Source organism: Caretta caretta, chromosome 18, assembly GCF_965140235.1.
Source record: "Caretta caretta isolate rCarCar2 chromosome 18, rCarCar1.hap1, whole genome shotgun sequence".
Classification (NCBI taxonomy): Eukaryota; Metazoa; Chordata; order Testudines; family Cheloniidae; genus Caretta; species Caretta caretta.
The window spans coordinates 22,603,865-22,621,085 of NC_134223.1; the positions used below are offsets into that span (position 1 = coordinate 22,603,865).

Genomic DNA, 17,221 nt, shown 5'->3' on the forward strand with positions numbered 1-17,221 from the left:
TGCCCACCTGGGCCATGAAGAAGTCATAACATTTGTACTGGGCCATGAACACCTTGTGAAATGCCATTTAACCAGATGAATATCATTTATCATTTAAGTGAAAAAGCACATATATAATTTCAAACTCCTGCAAAACTCCAAACCACCAAGAGAATGGGTCAACCCATTTTAGTAACATGAACAAAATATGAACAAAAAAGAAAGGAAAATCTTCAGAAAATGAATTCAATCTGTGAACTCCCCTGCCACAAACGTATCCATTCCAAAAGTCTTCTGTACTTTACGCTAAGCTTCCCAGAACAGTTCGACCATTGGCTAAGATTTCAGTTGGATTGTTTTGGATCTGGTGAAGCTAAGGAGAGGTATTAGTGTTAGGTTTAAAAAAAAAAAAAAATCAGGTTTATAATGGAAAATTAGCTTCAATCTTAACTATGGAGAGATTAGTGAGCTAGTCACCTCTCCTAGCTCGGTACTCTGATGTTATCTGATTAAAATATGACCATGTAGATCACTGTTGCTACCACTGTTGTATAATTGCAACAAATCTTGTACGAATTATGTCAAGTAAGCTGTCTATGGAAGGTTATGATTTGCTGAATACGATTATGCTATTTGTATACATGTATCGTTTTTGTATTTGAAGTTATGAGTATTGGCTCTAGATCTGGATTTCAAACATTTGCTCCTGCGGTAACGTCCACGAAGTATTTAGCCTGCACATCTTGAAGGGACTATTCAAATTAAGTGGCCCATTAATAAAACACTTAACTCACAATGGAAGATGCCTATCTACTCTTAATGGAATTTCCTTCCATGAGTAAGTGAGTCATGCATGGACATGTGACTTGCTCATGTGATTCCAAACTCCATCTTCTACTTGTAATTTTCCACTAGCTGTGCTGAGTGCTTTGTTTGAAACAATGGATTTCCCTCCACATGGCAGAAGCTATAAAAGGCACTAGAAACATGTCCATTTTGCCTCTTTTTTGCTCCAACCTCTGAACTATGGACTTATACGAATGGGAGCATCTAAACAAGGGACTGAAGACCTTCCAATGATTTGGAAGCAACCAGAGACTTGACTTAAGCCAGTAGTTTATTCCATCACTGCTAAAAACCTGAACCAATAACTTTGCAATTATTGTATGTATTTGATTCCTTTAATGGATTTTAACTCTTACCTTTCTTTCTTTTTATGAATAAACGTTTAGATTTTAGATACTAAAGAATTGGCAACAGCGTGATTTTTGGGTAAAATCTGAGTTATGTATTGACCTGGGTACGTGGCTGGTCCTTTGGGATCAGAAGAATCTTTTGGTTTGATGGAATTGGTTTTAAATAACCACTCATCGTTAAGTCTAGTGTTTTTGGTGGTGATACAAGGACTGGAATACCGAAGGACACTGCTTTTCTGACTTCTTGTTAGCCAGTGTGGTGAGACGGAAGTTTACTTTTGTTGCTAGATTGGTATATCTCATAGAAGAATAACCTCCAGTCTTGGGGTGTTTGTGCCCTATTTCTCAGCAGTTTGTCCTGAATTTGGTATTCTCAGTTGTGACCCATGGAGGCATGGTTACAGATACTATTTTTCATATGTTGTTGGTAGTGGGTTTTAACTTTTGTAATGCCCAACCTTATCTGTAAAGCCATTTGATGCTGAATAAGCAACAGTTTATGTTTAAGGTTGCAACACATAACAAATAAAGCCAGGAAATTCAAAGAGAAAACTGACCTGTTTACAGCAGAATGTCAGCGCTCTCTGAATTTCCAGAACAAGATTTAAAATGCAATTTTTTTTTAATTGAAAGATCCTGAGTTTCCATTCCCCATCATCACCCACTCAAGTTCTTCAGTGCTTTTTTTTCTTTTTTTAAGTGAGAGTTTCCATATATTCTCAGGCCTAATTAAGGATGATGTAAACTATTCCACCCACGTTCAAGTCTAATGGGGAGAAAGAAATGCTGACTTTTCAGAAAACACAGGAACCAAATTTCTTTAGCTAATTCTCTGGGATTTAATAAGGAATCATTTATTCACTGTTTTGCTTTAACCTTCCTCCAGGCTAAATCACTGACTGTCAAGTTTGCTGCTGTAGCAGTTTTACCACAGAACAATCCGACTAGCTCCTAATTCACTTACATTTCAGTTACTTCTCCCCAAATCTCCAAAACGTTGTAAGATAACTATCAATAATTCAGACAACTACAAAACTGTATCGGCCAAGTCCAGATAACAGAATATAATCTGAGGGAAACAGTTTCAATCAAATCTTTTGCAGAAATGGATTCAGTACATCTGCCCCTGACGGCAGATCCACATCTGGTAAGACTAAATTGTCTCACCTACGCAGATTCATCACCCAGCACATTCTGACTGTTTCACTGGCCATTAAAATCTCATTTTTTGGAAAAACAGTGAATCGAGATACAAAATTAGCTTTTATTTGTGATGTGAAAAGTCTTTATTTTAGAGAATAATAGTGTTTCCTTTCACTGCCTCTTAACTGTGCCATTTCCCCTTTGGCTAGTAGGGGAACCCAGGCCCACCCTCTATACTGGGTCCCAGCCCAGGAACCCTATGACAAGCAGGCGAGGTCTGCATAGTCCTATCCCTTACTGCCATATCTGTGTGCGACTTTCTACCTTGCCTTGTATCACCCTAACAGTGACTGCAGCCCCTCTCTCTGCAGCTCCTTCTACTCCCAGCTACTGGGCTTTATACTATGTTCCGGCCCAGCTGAGCTTCTGCTTTAATTCATCCTTTTAATTAGTCCCTAGCTCCTCCTCTAGGTGCAGCCTAGGCAGTAAATTTGCGCACCTAGCCACCTTCATCCCTTCAGGCCTTGTGTGTGGTGGACACCCCAGCACACTCAGTTACACCATCAATAGCATGGAATACCAACAGTATTTACCTAAGAGAGAGTTAAATTCATTGTTTGTACAGTGCTTGGAGAACCTTGGAGGGGAAGACGTTACGTGCAAAGTACTCTTGCTATGTCGTCCTTAACTAGGCCTTTGAATGTGTGGAAATTCTCACTAAGAAAAGGATTGAAGACCTCAAGGATACATCTGCACTGCAGCTGGGACTGTGCTTCCCAGTGCAGGTAGGCAGATGCATCCTACTACTTGAGCTAGTGCTATAAACGTAGCAGTGGCGGTGGCTGGACAGGTGGTGACTTGAGCTAGTCACCTGATCCCCTGGGTACATACATGCTACCATGGCCACACTGCTATGTTTAGCATGTGAGCATGAGCAGACCTAGCGTATGTTTCTCTACCCATGCTGGGATACACAGAGTGGGTGACCGGGAATGGAAACTCAGGACCCTTCAGTACAAAGAAACAAGCTAAATTTGCCTTTCAATTTGAAGTTTTCGAGCACTGGTCTCTGTTCAAGGTAGATTTTTTGAAAAGTTTAAACAAAACTAGAGATTGAAAAAATTAGTTACTACATTATAAAAACATTCTTGCAACTTCTTATTTATTTAAAAACAGCTCTGATGGCTAGGGACCGAAAGTTGACATTTGACCTGGAAACAGCACTTTTCTGATTAAAAGTGCTTCTGTTAGAGAGACAATTGATTTGGTTTTGACCAAGTTAGGACATGTGCAAACACACGCATGCACAGTACATTTTGCATGGCATTTTCTCATTAAATTTATATACGATAGAGCTAAGGAAGGGTCACAGTAAGCATCCTGCACAGTTAACTGCACAATGAAAAATTTAGTGGAGCTGCACATTGAATGAAGCAAGGACTCCACATCTTATTGTAAGACTCCTTACCTCATTCACTGAGCACATTGCAAAGGTATTATTCTATGTTGTGATAATCTGTAGTATGATGTACAAAAACCCATCTACTGCATACTTTTCGTACAAGTGACTTTCATATAAACTTTTCACAATGATTTTTCATGCAATTGACTTTCAGGAGGTCTGGCCGACATGAGGTAATGCACAGAATAAGAAGGTGGTAAAAATGTGGGTTTTATATTGTGATTTAGCCATAGCTGGCAATCTAGACAGGTAAAAACCCATTAAAAATAACTTGCAATAAGAGATTATAAAAAATAAGACCCTAACTGGATCCCAGTTCAAAATGCAACTCCTGCTCTTCTAATGTACTCATTTTCCATTCATTGGGCACATACTAGTTTCAAAAACAAAGTACTGATTTTCCAAAGCACCAAGTCAAAAGTGCAAAATTAACCATCATCTTTAAAGAGCACAAAGGAATCTCTCTTTCTCTCCAGACTATACAATGCAAGCATCAAAAATCCAGCAACTACTATGAAGACAGTTTCTGCAAATCTAAGCCTTCCACTGACCTTCATAAGCCTGGTGAACAAGGTTAAACAGTTGCTCAGCTTGTGTTTTGAGCTCTGGGTCTCTGTGCTTGTCTGGATGGTACAACATACATAGTCGGCGATAGGCAGCTTTCAGCTCTTCCTGAGAGGCCTGTGAAAAGGAACAAAATTCATTTAGAGCACAGACAATGTTGTTTAAGCATTATTATCAAAATCAGCCCTGAAACGGGAATCCATCAGACACATTCCAGCATATTTAGTTATACTAAGTACAGAGTAAAATGAAATTATACTTTATTACTTAAATACAGCTTTTCACATGGGATAATAAAATATTAGCACCAATTTTGATTTGACATGTTTTCCAAGCTGTCACAACGGTACCAGCTTGCATACCTGAGTGTAAAAGCAGGACCCAGTAACAAAATAATTACCTTTGTGTGCATGTTATTTTAATTAGACCAAGCCAGCATGTTCCCATTTCAGTTTTGTGTGGCATGGGATAGCTACAGCCAACTCTGAAGAAAGACTATAAAATCTCAGGGTTTCACACCAGACCCCTCCTGTATTTTAATTCCAAAACGTCAAACACAAATCAACTTTGCAAAAACAAAACAAAAAAACTGTGGACATTCCACATTCTGCAACAAAAGTTGGAGAGTTAAGCATAAAATTCCACAAACATCTCTCTGCTGTAAACTGTGACAGTAGCTTTCCCACGTAGCAAGACCAGTACTCCCTAGCTCACAGGCACATAATCCTCTCTAGACAGACAGACTAGTCCGGTAGCAATTTGAAGGACAAACAAAATGAGAATATTCCACTAAACACATGAAGAAAAATTTGCTTCTTTACTGCATCCACGCTGGATTGTTTAGATACAGCCTGGCTTCACTCCAATGACATTTGGTGGAGACAGATTTTGAATGGCTCTTTAGGAATCAATGGAGTAACAAAACATTCCTGCCTCTCCAAAATTATGACAGCAAGACCGAATTACTAGGTTATTCATACTGTGTAGCATGAGACAGGAGGTTGGCTTTCTGCGGGAGGGATGGCTTCAGAGTCCAATTGATGTAACAGCATCACAAGCATTAGCTGGGTTCCCTTTTAGTAACTGTGGTCACCCTTCCACTATGGCAAAGGATCAAAGAGGTAAGATGCTGAAGGGGTACAAAGATTAACATGTGAATAAAGGGTCACAAAGAAAAATAATTCATGTTTATAGAACACTTTAAAGGCATTTATTTAACTAAATTCCACTGACATTTAATGCCTTTCAATTACTAAGGTTTGCACAGCTGTTTACCGCAAACAAAGGTGTCACAGCATTTTGTGCTTCAACCTAATCCCCTTTCTCAAGTCAGAAGTGATCAAGAGAAAACGAAGAGTCAGGCTCTACCTGACAACTGTGTTCATTTTAATATGTAAAATGGGATGGACACCATTGTTGTGAGCCGTTAGAGCTACTTCTCTCTTCTTCAGGTTCTTCTGTTTCATATGAATATTTCCAAGTCATATAGCAGTAGGGTGATCTTCTAGACTTGCCTGGCTCAAGAAAGCAAATGTACCAAAAGAGCAGTGATTTTTCCTTCTGCATCCCCTTGTGCTCTCTTGGCTATTAAAATGAAACTAGATGAGAAGAGAGTGGAATATCCAGTTCCACTATGACCTTTTAAAATCAAATTAATGATAAATGGCTTAATGTGCTATTGATTAATAGAAATGAGCGGTTTCATTTTTCATAAATATCATGTTCACTAAAATGTTATATTGGGCCTTTCATCATAAGTGAATAGCTAAGGTCATTGGTTCAATATTTCATGAATGATAACTCCTTTGAAGCCACTACAGAAATACTGACAACATTTCAAATTATAATGAGATACATAAGTCACTAATAATGATGTTTTAAGTTACATTCTTATTAATAAAACTCTGAGCAAAATTAAGGTGCATTATCCCCCTATTTGGGGATTAAACAGATTCATTTAGTGTCTCAATCATCCAGTTACATTTTCATAGGGTCTAAATCTATTGTAGATTAAATGTTTATATACTAGAAAATTGCTAGTGAATGGGTTTAGTCTTCTCATCAGGACTGTGAAGTTCAGTGGCCATCTATTATTTTCAGATTAGGTGCTACACCATACTAAATTGAGTTTCCTTTCTGGAATTCGTTTCACACTATCACCAAGCTGACGACAAGAAAGATGTGTGCGTTTTGATTTTCAAAAAGGATTAATTAAAAATATTCTCTTTCAATGTGTGTTCCTTTGGATAACATTCTAGTCCAGTTTCATCTGCATGCTGCATTCTAACATAGGATTATTGCAATTATAGTGTGTGTACTGAGGAGTTTCTTATGTAGCTAAATCAAGCCCTTAAGGCTTTGGTGGCCCCAAATATTTATGTAGCTCCCTACTTCATATTCTTAACCCTTTAGTCCTGATGTGCTCATACAAAATGACATGTCAGGAACTGATCAGAACTCTAAGGCCCCATTTATAAGAAGCAAAAAGGCACTGCAAATTATCACTGATGGGAACACTGAGCTTGCAAAGCACGTACTGCACCTTGCAGTAAGGCTCAATCTTTTTTTGTACCAGTCGTCCCAAGCACTGTAACCAAGATTTAGCACATGTCCAGCTGAACCAGAACAATATACAACAGTTTCTCAATCCATTTACAGGAAGCTTTGCAGCTACACCGATTTGGGTCAGACAACACGGTCTCAAGTGCCAGATGATATACATCTCTACCCTGTCCTTCACCACATACAACCACACTACCACCACTAACATGGCCCAGTGCTTGGACAAAATCAGCTCATGGATAAAGAACAGCTGGCTGATGCTAAACCTGAACAGAACAAAACAAATGATGATGGTGGGCAGAGGAAAGCCCTTTGAAGAGTATGCAGCCTTGGTGCAGTCTCCTTTGGTTGAAGGTGGACATCCGCAATTGGTCTATTTGGTCCATAGTCTAGGAAAAGTCTTGGATTCCTCACTGACACTATATTTTCACACAGAAAGCATTAGTCACAGATGCTGCTATCACCTCGGTTGGCTAGTGACCTTTGTCACTGCTCGGCAGGACTACAGCAACGTGATATATCTGGGCAGGAAGTATTCAGCACTTAGGAAACTCTAATTAGTACAAAATGCTTCAGTGCATCTCCTCAACAACAGAAGCTACTATGAGCCCACCAAACCTGTCCTCTGCTCCCTACAACGTGCCCTCGTTGCCAAGAAGGCTAACGGCATTTTGAGCTGTATAAGTAGGGGCATTGCCAGCAGATCGAGGGACATGATCGTTCCCCTCTATTCGGCACTGGTGAGGCCTCATCTGGAGTACTGTGTCCAGTTTTGGGCCCCACACTACAAGAAGGATGTGGAAAAATTGGAAAGAGTCCAGTGGAGGGAAACAAAAATGATTAGGGGGCTGAAGCACATGACTTATGAGGAGAGGCTGAGGGGACTGGGATTGTTTAGTCTGCAGAACAGAAGAATGAGGGGGGATTTGATAGCTGCTTTCAACTACCTGAAAGGGAGTTCCAAAGAGGATGGATCGAGACGGTTCTCAGTGGTACCAGATGATAGAACAAGGAGCAATGGTCTCAAGTTGCAGTGGGAGAGGTTTAGGTTGAACAGTAGGAAAAACTTTTTCACTTGGAGGGTGGTGAAACACTGGAATGGGTTACCTCGGGAAGTGGTGGAATCTCCTTTATTAGAGGTTTTTAAGATCAGGCTTGACAAAGCCCTGGCTGGGATGATTTAGTTGGGGATTAGGTCCTGCTTTGAGCAGGGGGTTGGATTAGATGACCTCCTGAGGTCCCTTCCAACCCTGATATTCTATGATTCTACACTGGCTCCCCATAGAAAATCATCTCAAATTCAAGGTTTTGGTCCTTATCTACAAGGTACCTCACAGCCTGGGCTAGTGCTACTTAAGGCTGTGGGATGAAAAATGTGGTCAACTATGTTCCTTTGACACAATAGGTAAAGCTCATTTGTACAGGACATAGGACTTCTGCAGAGGCCAGTTTGAGACTGTTGAATTAACTCCCCCAGGAACTAAGGACTATCACAAACCCACACCATCTTACATCTTTCTCTGAAGCACTTGATATTGGCCCTTCTCAGAAACATGTACCGGACTTTCTAGGCCCATTGGCTCATCTGTTTCTCTCTGTGTCCTTATACTTCACTGATCAACAAAATATTTGAGTGCCTCACAAATTGATTAAAGTGAACACAAGATAGATCCCTCTCTTTTTCTCCCCTTCCGTGAATCAGTTCACATTTTCCTTTATTTTAAAATTGTAGATTTGATGGGTCTATTGAGGGAAGGCTTGGTTGAAACCATGCTGTTCACATTTTGCTCTGAAGTTGGTATACAGCACTTCATCTTGAAAAACATCTTTGCCTGTATGTCCCTAATGACATCTGCACAGCTCTGGGAATAATATCCTTCACGAATCACTACAAAAGAACATGTTAACAAGCACAAAAAGCCCTTGTTTTTGTAGGGCCTGTGAAAAATATGGCTATGTCCTGGACAAACCTTACTGAATTAAGCTGAACTTTATTTAAATAAATTTAAGTATCTTAGGAGCTGATCTTAAAAATGCAAATGTTTGTATGTTATTGTGGGCTTGTGTGCAACTTGTCAAAGAGACATGACTAATATAAACTTTGGGAAGTACTATGAGCTAAAATAAGAATGAACTGCTAGTTAAAGAGGTTTCCCAGAATGCAAATATATCTTCTCCGATTATGCAAAAATTCAGCCTTTGAAGCTTTGCAAGGTGGGATATCTGCTGATCACTGTCACATGAGGACAAATCAAGGACCCAAAAACCATATAAAGTAAAGCACAGATTTCCTGGTTGTACTTTCGCTGAGCAAAAGATGTAATGAACTGGTAACCACAGGAAAACCCCTGGGTGGGGTTTAAAGGACTGTTCACCAGCCAGAGCTCTTGTTGGAGTAAGGGGGTGACCTCTGGTAAACTTATCTGCATGCATGTAGGTTCTTTTATTGTTTTAATGTTTTTTCAGTAAAGCTTTTACTTTAAGAATAAATGTGCTTGCTTAGAAAGAGGTGTAGTAACTTAACTATAGGAATTACACTGTTTCCTGTCTCCAAGAAGATAAATAAAGCAGGGTTGCTTAGGCAGTCTGACTTTTCTGAGGAATTCACAGTGTAGGTAGAGATCTATGCAGTCTGGAAATACCAAGTCAGGAGAGAGGGAGATGTGTGTCTTCACCCAAGAGAGGCAACAACTAGAGAGCTGAAAGTTGTAAGAATGGGTCTGTGATGAAGTGGGACTGTTCTTAATGTTTCCTCTAAATACTGTAGGGGTGCCTCAGTTTCCCCTATGTATTTCTTAAGTCTCTAGGTGGTGGGATAAGGGGGTGTGATTGTTGCAGAGCAAAGGGCCAGGGTACATAAATGGCCCACACTCTGTCTCCTGGCAACTGATGGCCTGGGCCCTTCCCCCCTGCAAGGTGATAGCTAAAGGGGTTGGAGAACAAAGGAATCAGGTGACCTCCTGGCCCGGGAAAGGGACAAAGCCTAGAGGAGGGACTGGAGGGTGAGGCAGTTTGAGGAAAAAGGTTATCAAAAAAAAAAAAAAAAAAAGTTGAGTAGCCACGTGTTTTAAAACACCTAAACAAAATGAACAGGGCATGGAAGGGAAAACCATTTTTAAAAACTTTCAATCCAGATGGGGAAAAACAATCTTATGTTGCATTCCATTTCCGCCTCCCTTTCTGGTCTGTTTATAGTTTATAAAATGCTGATCCTACAAATGCACATGTGAGTAACTTAAGTGTTCACCTCATCAGAGCCTTACACTGTAATTTTCTCAGGCAGGGACCTGTCTCAAATGCTTGTAAAGCAAATAATATATTTGTGGGCACTACATAATTTGTTTTTATTTTAATAATCTACAGTGTTATCAGTAACTTTAGGAAAGAAGTTAATTTGAAATATATGATTATGTCGATATCTGTTTATCAGAACACTGATTTCTGCTTAATTAGAAACACAGGGAGGGAAGAAGACAAACCAATGTCTGCCAAACAGAAAGAGGAAAATTGGTAAGGAACAAACTGTGATTTTCATCTTCTAGGAAAACAATCAGACTATGGAGAACTGGACCTGGCACACATAACGTGAGGAGCCATATAGAAAGCATGTCCAATTTCACATTCTGAACTCCCAGGTCAGCAGAGGCTGGCAGTGCTGTGAATGATTTAAACAACTGCTATAAACAAAAATTTCCAATAACCGCAATAAGAAAATTCATGCCCGACGTGTCATGTTTTTACAATGAAATTCTCCTTCCCATCAGCTTATTTTTGAATACAGACTACGCAGTTTCCAGTAAACATTACACAGTAAGAGGTTTTTAGGAAGCTTTCCACAGTGCTAATGAAGAGTCAGAAAGGAGGCACTTCTACCTTAATAACCTTAACAGCATGGTGATTTCAATGACAAAACACGCCTAGGATTTGGGAAGAGATATTTTTCACTCAGCTGTACCACACAAAAGGTGGTAACCGAACTAATGCAATCAAACATGAGTTTGTTCTTTCCTTCTAACTTTTTAGCAATCTTTCTTTAGCAAAATAACTGCTGATATCACAGCAAGAGCTGTACATTAAGTTCTTAGTTTCAAAATTAAATAGGAATTTCTGTGATGTATAGCTTTTTCTTTCTTTTTTTTTTTTTTTTTAAGAACTCATTTAAAATTTATCTTGGGCACTTTGTTTTTTGCCAATACAAGTAGTCAACAGATCCCAGGCAGAGTGAACACAATCTCTTTTCTATGCACACTAGAGCGTGGCCACCTTTGCTACTAAATGAGCCAATAAACTAAAACAAGGAAGTTTCATAGGTGCAACTCTTAGTCCTTAAGAACTTACTTAATTATTCACTTCTTTCAAAAAATCTCGTCAAACTACTGTAGAATCAGAAACTAACGAAACTGTGACTAATAAAAATGTGACAGGATTTCAGTGGTTAGAGTAGAGTGGGGAGTCAGGACTACCGGGTCTTATTTCCAGCTCTGAAAGTGATTCGTTGTGTAACCTCTGGCAAGACAATTCACCTTTGTGTACTTCAGTTCCCCCATCTCTAATATGAGGATAGTCTCTACCTCATGAGCCCCATAAGTTAGTGTTACTAAAATTAAGTTCCTTGAATAGAAGTTTCCATAGAAGTATCATTAATTGACTTTTTTGGGTACTCCAGGGTTCAAATCACCTTGAAGTGAAATTTAACTATGAAACTGATAGCAACAAGAAGAGCAACATACCTATAGCACAAAGCATGCAATATCAGTTCCAGCTGTGCTTGTTCTTGTTGATCCATTGTTTACGAAAAGAAACCTAGTTTGTTGTTTGAACTTTGCTGGGAGTAGGTAGTATTAGTTCTTACAAGCTATTAGAGCTGCTACAGAAACAGCTGCTTAGCACAGAAGGATACAATTGAGATTCACCGTATTTGTAGCTTACATACAAATTGGATAATTAAATTAGATGAAATGCATTCATGCAATTCCTATAAAAAAGGCATGTTGCAGAAAAAAACTTGACCTGTAATCAACCAACATGCAGTTCATAATACATTGCATACTTTTGGGCAAGACTCAAAATATTTGTTTCCTTATTAGTTTTTTGTTTCCTTATTATTTGTTTCCCTAATAGTTGTAATTGATTTATTTGGGATTTAGTGTGCAATACCACCTTACAATGCTGTACACACATGCTATCTTTAGTTTTAAGACACATACAGTTTCATTCTGTTACTCAGAGAAAGGCCTTGGGCACCTGGTGCCATAATAACTCTAAGACCACGACTTTCTTTTTACAGTAAAGCACTTTCCAGAGCCTTCTTTTGGGCACCGCACACAGTTACACCTCGGTTGCAGATAGATCTAAAATTCATAAAAGCACCTTTACCAGATGTACACTGACAAGCTGACCCAATCTTCCATTGGGCCCAGCACAGAATTAGATGCAACAGAATCTAGTTCAGTCTAGTTTTTCCATTGGAGGAAACGAAAATGCTTATTAACCCAGAGACCAAGTAGATTCTATCCTCCTCCCCACAAATCAGACATGGGATCTCTCTAGCCTAGTCTCGGACAGGGGCCAGCAACAGCAGCTTCAGGGTGCTCGTGGCCCTACAGTAGGCAGCAAGAGAAGAGACCAGTCCAGGGAGAGGGAGTCTGTGTCACTGAGAACTTGGAAGAAAATGATCGTAATTGCTTATGGATCAATGTCCTAACAGATAAAGCACAAGATGGGGTACTAGTTGTGTCTGCTACAGACCACCAAATCACACTAGGAAACAGGATAACTGGCTCCTTATGTGCCTATCTACAGTGTGCAGGGAGAAAAAAAACTGTGATCATCAGGGATTCAAATTTGAATGACATATGCTGGAGCTTTCATGCTTCCAGTATAAAAACATCCTTGGAATTTCTAAATATTATAGATGACAATTTCCTAACTTAACAAGTGTTGCAACCAACATGGGGTAATTCTATATTAGACCTTCTCCTAACAGATAATGAGGCACTGACCACAAAACTAAAAGATAGTGGTAGCTTAGGTACAAGTGATCATGACCTGATCATACACACACACTTGGTGCTTTAATACGGCCAATTTCAAAAAGCTGAAAACAATTATGAGCCAGTTCACCTGAGAGGAAGAATTTAAACAGAAAAATGTGAATGATAATTGGGAATCATTTAAGAATTTGCTAGATGTCCAGAAAGCCACAATCCTATAACTGAGGAAGAAGGCTGTGCTGGTTAAAAAACCAACCTGGTTTAAAAGGGAAGTGAACGCAGCTGTAAAAAATTTAAAAATATATAACAAATGTAAGAAATGGGAAGTTGATAGTAATAAATATAAACAAGAAGTTAAGAAATGTAGAAATTTGATAAGGGAAGTCAAGGGACACAAGTAGAAATCTATTGCCAGCAGAGTTAAGGACAATAAGGAGAAGTTTTTAAAATATATTAGAAACAAAGAATCTCATCAATGGCATCGGTCCATTACTAGACAGAAGTGATAGAAATATCAATAATAATGCAGAAAAGGCAAAAGTGTTAACTAAATATTTCTGTTCTGTATTAAAAAAAGAAATGATGCAGTCTCATCATATGGTGATAACACTCTTCATATTCCATAACTCTAGAGCAGTAGTCTCCAACCTTTTTATGCCCCACGTCACTTTTTGAATTTAAGCACAACCCCGGATCTACCACACCTGTTCCCCGAGGCCCCACCTTCCCCAAAGCCCCCCTTCCACCCCCCCTCCCCCTTGTTCACTGTCCCCCACCCTCACTCACTTTCACCAGGCTGGGGCTCGGGAGCGGGTGCAGGCTCTGGGCTGGGGCTGAGGGATTCGCAGTGTGGAAGGGGGCTCTTGGCTAAGCCTGGGGCAGGGGGATGGTGTGCAGGAGGAGGTGAGAGGTGCAAGCTCTGGGAGGGTGTTTGGGGGCAGAAGAGGGCTCTAGGCTGGGGAGAGTGTTGGGGTACAGGAGGGCGTGCTGGCTCTGGGAGGGGGGTCAGGGCTGGGGCAGGGGCTTGGGGTGCAGGAGAGAGTTTGGGGTACAGGAGGGGGTATGGGGTGCTGGCTCTGGGAGGGGGCTCAGTGTTGGAGTGTGGCCTCCCAGCGGGCAGCACTTACCTCAGGCAGCTCCCTGTCAGTGGTGCAGCGAGTCTAAGGCAGACACCCTGCCTGCCACAGCCCCACGCCACTCGTGGAAGGGGCCAACACACCCCTGTGGGGGAGGACACGTGGCTCTGCGCGCTGCCCCTCTCTGCAGGCACCGCCCCCAAAGCTCCCATTTGGTCAGAGTCCCCCATTCCCGGCCAATGGGAGCTACGGGGGCAGTGCCTGCAGGCATTAGCAGCACATGGAGACCCCAGGGCTGCGGGGACATGCCCTCCGCTTCTGTGAGTGGCCTGGGGCCATGGCAGGCAGGGAGCCTGCCTTAGTGGCAGCCCGCTACACTGCCGCAGCCGGAGATCGCGATTGACCGGGAGAGTCCCCAGGATCTACAGGTTGGTGACCACTGCTCTAGAGAATGTTAACCAGCAGTTACTAAGGTTAGACATCATTAAATCAGCACATCGAGATAACTTGCCTCCAAGAATTTTACAAGACTTGGCTGAGGAGCTTGCTGGACCATTAATGTTGTTTTTCAATAAGTCTTGGAGCACTAGGGAAGTTCCAGAATACTGAAAGAAAGCTAAGGTCGTGCCAATTTTTAAAAATGGTAAAAGGGATGACCTGGGAATTAAAAGCCTGGCAGCCTGACACTAATACCAGGCAATGGAATGGCAGATGAAGGACTTGATTAATAAATAATTAAAGGAGGGTAATGAAATTAATGCAAATCAACAATGGATTTATGTAAAACAGATCCTGTCAAACTAACTTGATATCTTTTTTTAATGAAATTACAAGTTTGATTGATAAAAGTAATAGTGTTGATGCAATAGAATTCTGTAAGGTGTTTGACTTCACACTGCATATTTTGATTAAAAAATTAGAACAGTATAAAATTAACATGACACTCATTAAACGTACTAAAAACTGGTTAACTGATAGGTCTCAAAATATAACTTGTAAATGAGGAATCATCATTGAGTGGGTCTGTTTCCAGTGAAGTCCCACAGGGATCGGTTCTTGACCCTATGCTACGTAACCTCTTTTTTCAATGACCTGAAAGACAATATAAAATCATCCCTGATAAAGTTTGCAGATCCCAAAAATTTGGGGAAGGGTAAATGGACAGGTCACTGATTCAGAGTGATCTAGATCCCTTGATAAACTGGGTGCAACGAGTGGTAAGCTGGGCGCAGGGAAATATGCATTTTAATGGTTTAATGTAAATATATACATCTGGGAGCAAAGAATGTAGACCATACTTAGAGAATGGGGGACTCTATCCTGGAAAGCAGTGACACTGAAAAAGATTTGGGGGTCATGGTGGATGAGCTGAACATGAGCTCTTAATGCGACTCTATGGCCAAAGAGCTAATGCGATCATGGGATGCATAAACAGAGGAATCTAGAATAGGAGAAGAGATTATTTTACCTCTGTACTGGGAACAGGTGCAGCCACAGCTAGACTACTGTGTCCAGTTCTGATGCTCACAATTCAAGAAAGATGTTGATAAACTGGAGAGGGTTCAGAGAATAGCCACCAGAATGATTAAAGGATTAGAAGACATGCATATGTGATAGATTCAAGGAGCTCCATCTATTTAACCCAGTGGTTCTCAACCAGGGGCACACAGAGGTCTGCTAGGGGGTACGTACATCAGTGTATCTAGATATTCACCTAGTTTTACAACAGGACACATAAAAAAGCACTAGAAAACTCAGTACAAATTAAAATTTCAAACAGACAATGACTTGCTTATATTGCTGTATATACTATACACTGAAAAGTACAAGATTTATATTTCAATTGATTTATTTTATAACTATATGATAAAAATGAGAAAGCAAGCAATTTTTCAGTAATAATGTGCTGTGACACTTTTGCACTTTTATGTCTGGTTTTGTAAGCGAGTAGTTTTTTTAAGTGGGGTGAAACAGGGGGTACACAAGACAACTCAGACTCCTGACAGGGGTACAGTAATCTGGAAAAGTTGAGAACCATTGATTTAGCTTGACAAAGAGAAGGTTAAGGGGTGATTTGATTAATCTGTAAATCACCACGGGGGAACAAATATTTAATAAGGAGCTCTTCAGTCTAGCGGAGAAAGGTACAAGGGGACCAACGGCTGAAAGCTGAAGCTAGGGCTTGGCTACACTTACATTTTATAGCGCTCTCACCTGCTGGCGCAGGGGTGTGGAAAACCACCGCCCTGAGTGCAGAAAGTCGCTTTACAGCGCCAGTGTAGACAGGCTCTGAGCGCGGGGAGCCATGCCCGGGACAAACTCGGACTGGAGAGGCCAGGGAGGCGCGCTAACCCCGGAACAGCTTCCCCGGGGCCGGGGGAGCCTCCGACCCGGACCACGCCGCACTCAGCACTGCGGGTCTGAGGCCGCTGCCCGCCCTAGCACTGGCCGGGCTCGCCGGGCCCGCCCCGCCTTGGAACGGCTGGCCCTCGCGGGGAGCGGGGCGGAGCCCGGGCGCTCGCTCCAGGCCCCGGCCTGCCCCGGAGCGAGCGCCAGAGAAGGGCGGCTCTCGGGTCCCGCCCCCGCGCGTCCTCCCCTCGCCCGCGCCAGCAGACGCCCCGGCGGGAGCCTGGGGCGGGGGCCTGGGGCCGGGGCAGGCACGGCCTCCGCTGGCGGGCCCGCACGAGCCGCCGGAGAGGGGGGGCCGCCCGGGCACCGGGGTCATAGTCCCGGCCCCAGGCCTCTCCCTCGGCCCGGCGCCCCCCACCAGTGCCGCTGCGCCCCGGCCCGCGCGGCCCGCCGCCCTCACCTCCCGCCGCACGTTCAGCAGCGAGTAATAGTCCTCGTTCTCCGGCACCTCCTCCCCCAAGGCCGCCGCCATCTTGCCGACCTCTCACCCCGCGCCGGGGCGGGACTAGGGGCGGAAGAGAGCCGGCAGAGGAGGTCGCGCCACCGCCACAGCGCCCCCGGCGGAGCGGAGGGGCATCGGGAGGCAGTGCGCACGCGTATCGCGCACCGAGCGGGCGCGGAGTCGGCGCACAGGCACATGCGCGGCGGGGAGCACAGCGGCCGGCGGGCGGCAGAGATCACGTGGGGCAGATGTCAAGAAGACGGCGCGCGGGTGAAAGGAGCGAATGGGCTCTCCTCTAGTGCGCATGCGCTGCGTTCCGTCCGCTCGCAACTCTGGAGTTGGGCGGGAAGAGGCTGGGAAGGGGGCGGGGCCGCATCGCCTGAGCCCCGTGACCC

At 42.5% G+C, this 17,221-nt stretch overlaps 1 protein-coding gene across 4 annotated transcripts in view; it reads right to left on the reverse strand.

The window, feature by feature from the left end:
- DNAJC11 (DnaJ heat shock protein family (Hsp40) member C11) overlaps positions 1-16,919 on the reverse strand; it is a 75,602-nt gene extending 58,683 nt beyond the window's left edge. Inside the window, exons 1-2 of one of the 4 annotated variants that reach the window (XM_048825007.2) lie at positions 16,785-16,919; positions 4,332-4,461 (exon numbers count right to left, since the gene is read on the reverse strand). In XM_048825007.2, the coding sequence (XP_048680964.1) occupies positions 4,332-4,461; positions 16,785-16,856 (202 nt within the window). In that variant the 5' untranslated portion in view covers positions 16,857-16,919. Of the gene's footprint in view, positions 1-4,331; positions 4,462-15,443; positions 15,510-16,171; positions 16,395-16,784 lie in introns of those variants that run through there. The other 3 variants (XM_048825008.2, XM_048825010.2, XM_048825009.2) reach the window with 3 other exon arrangements.
- Positions 16,920-17,221: the final 302 nt, after the last annotated feature.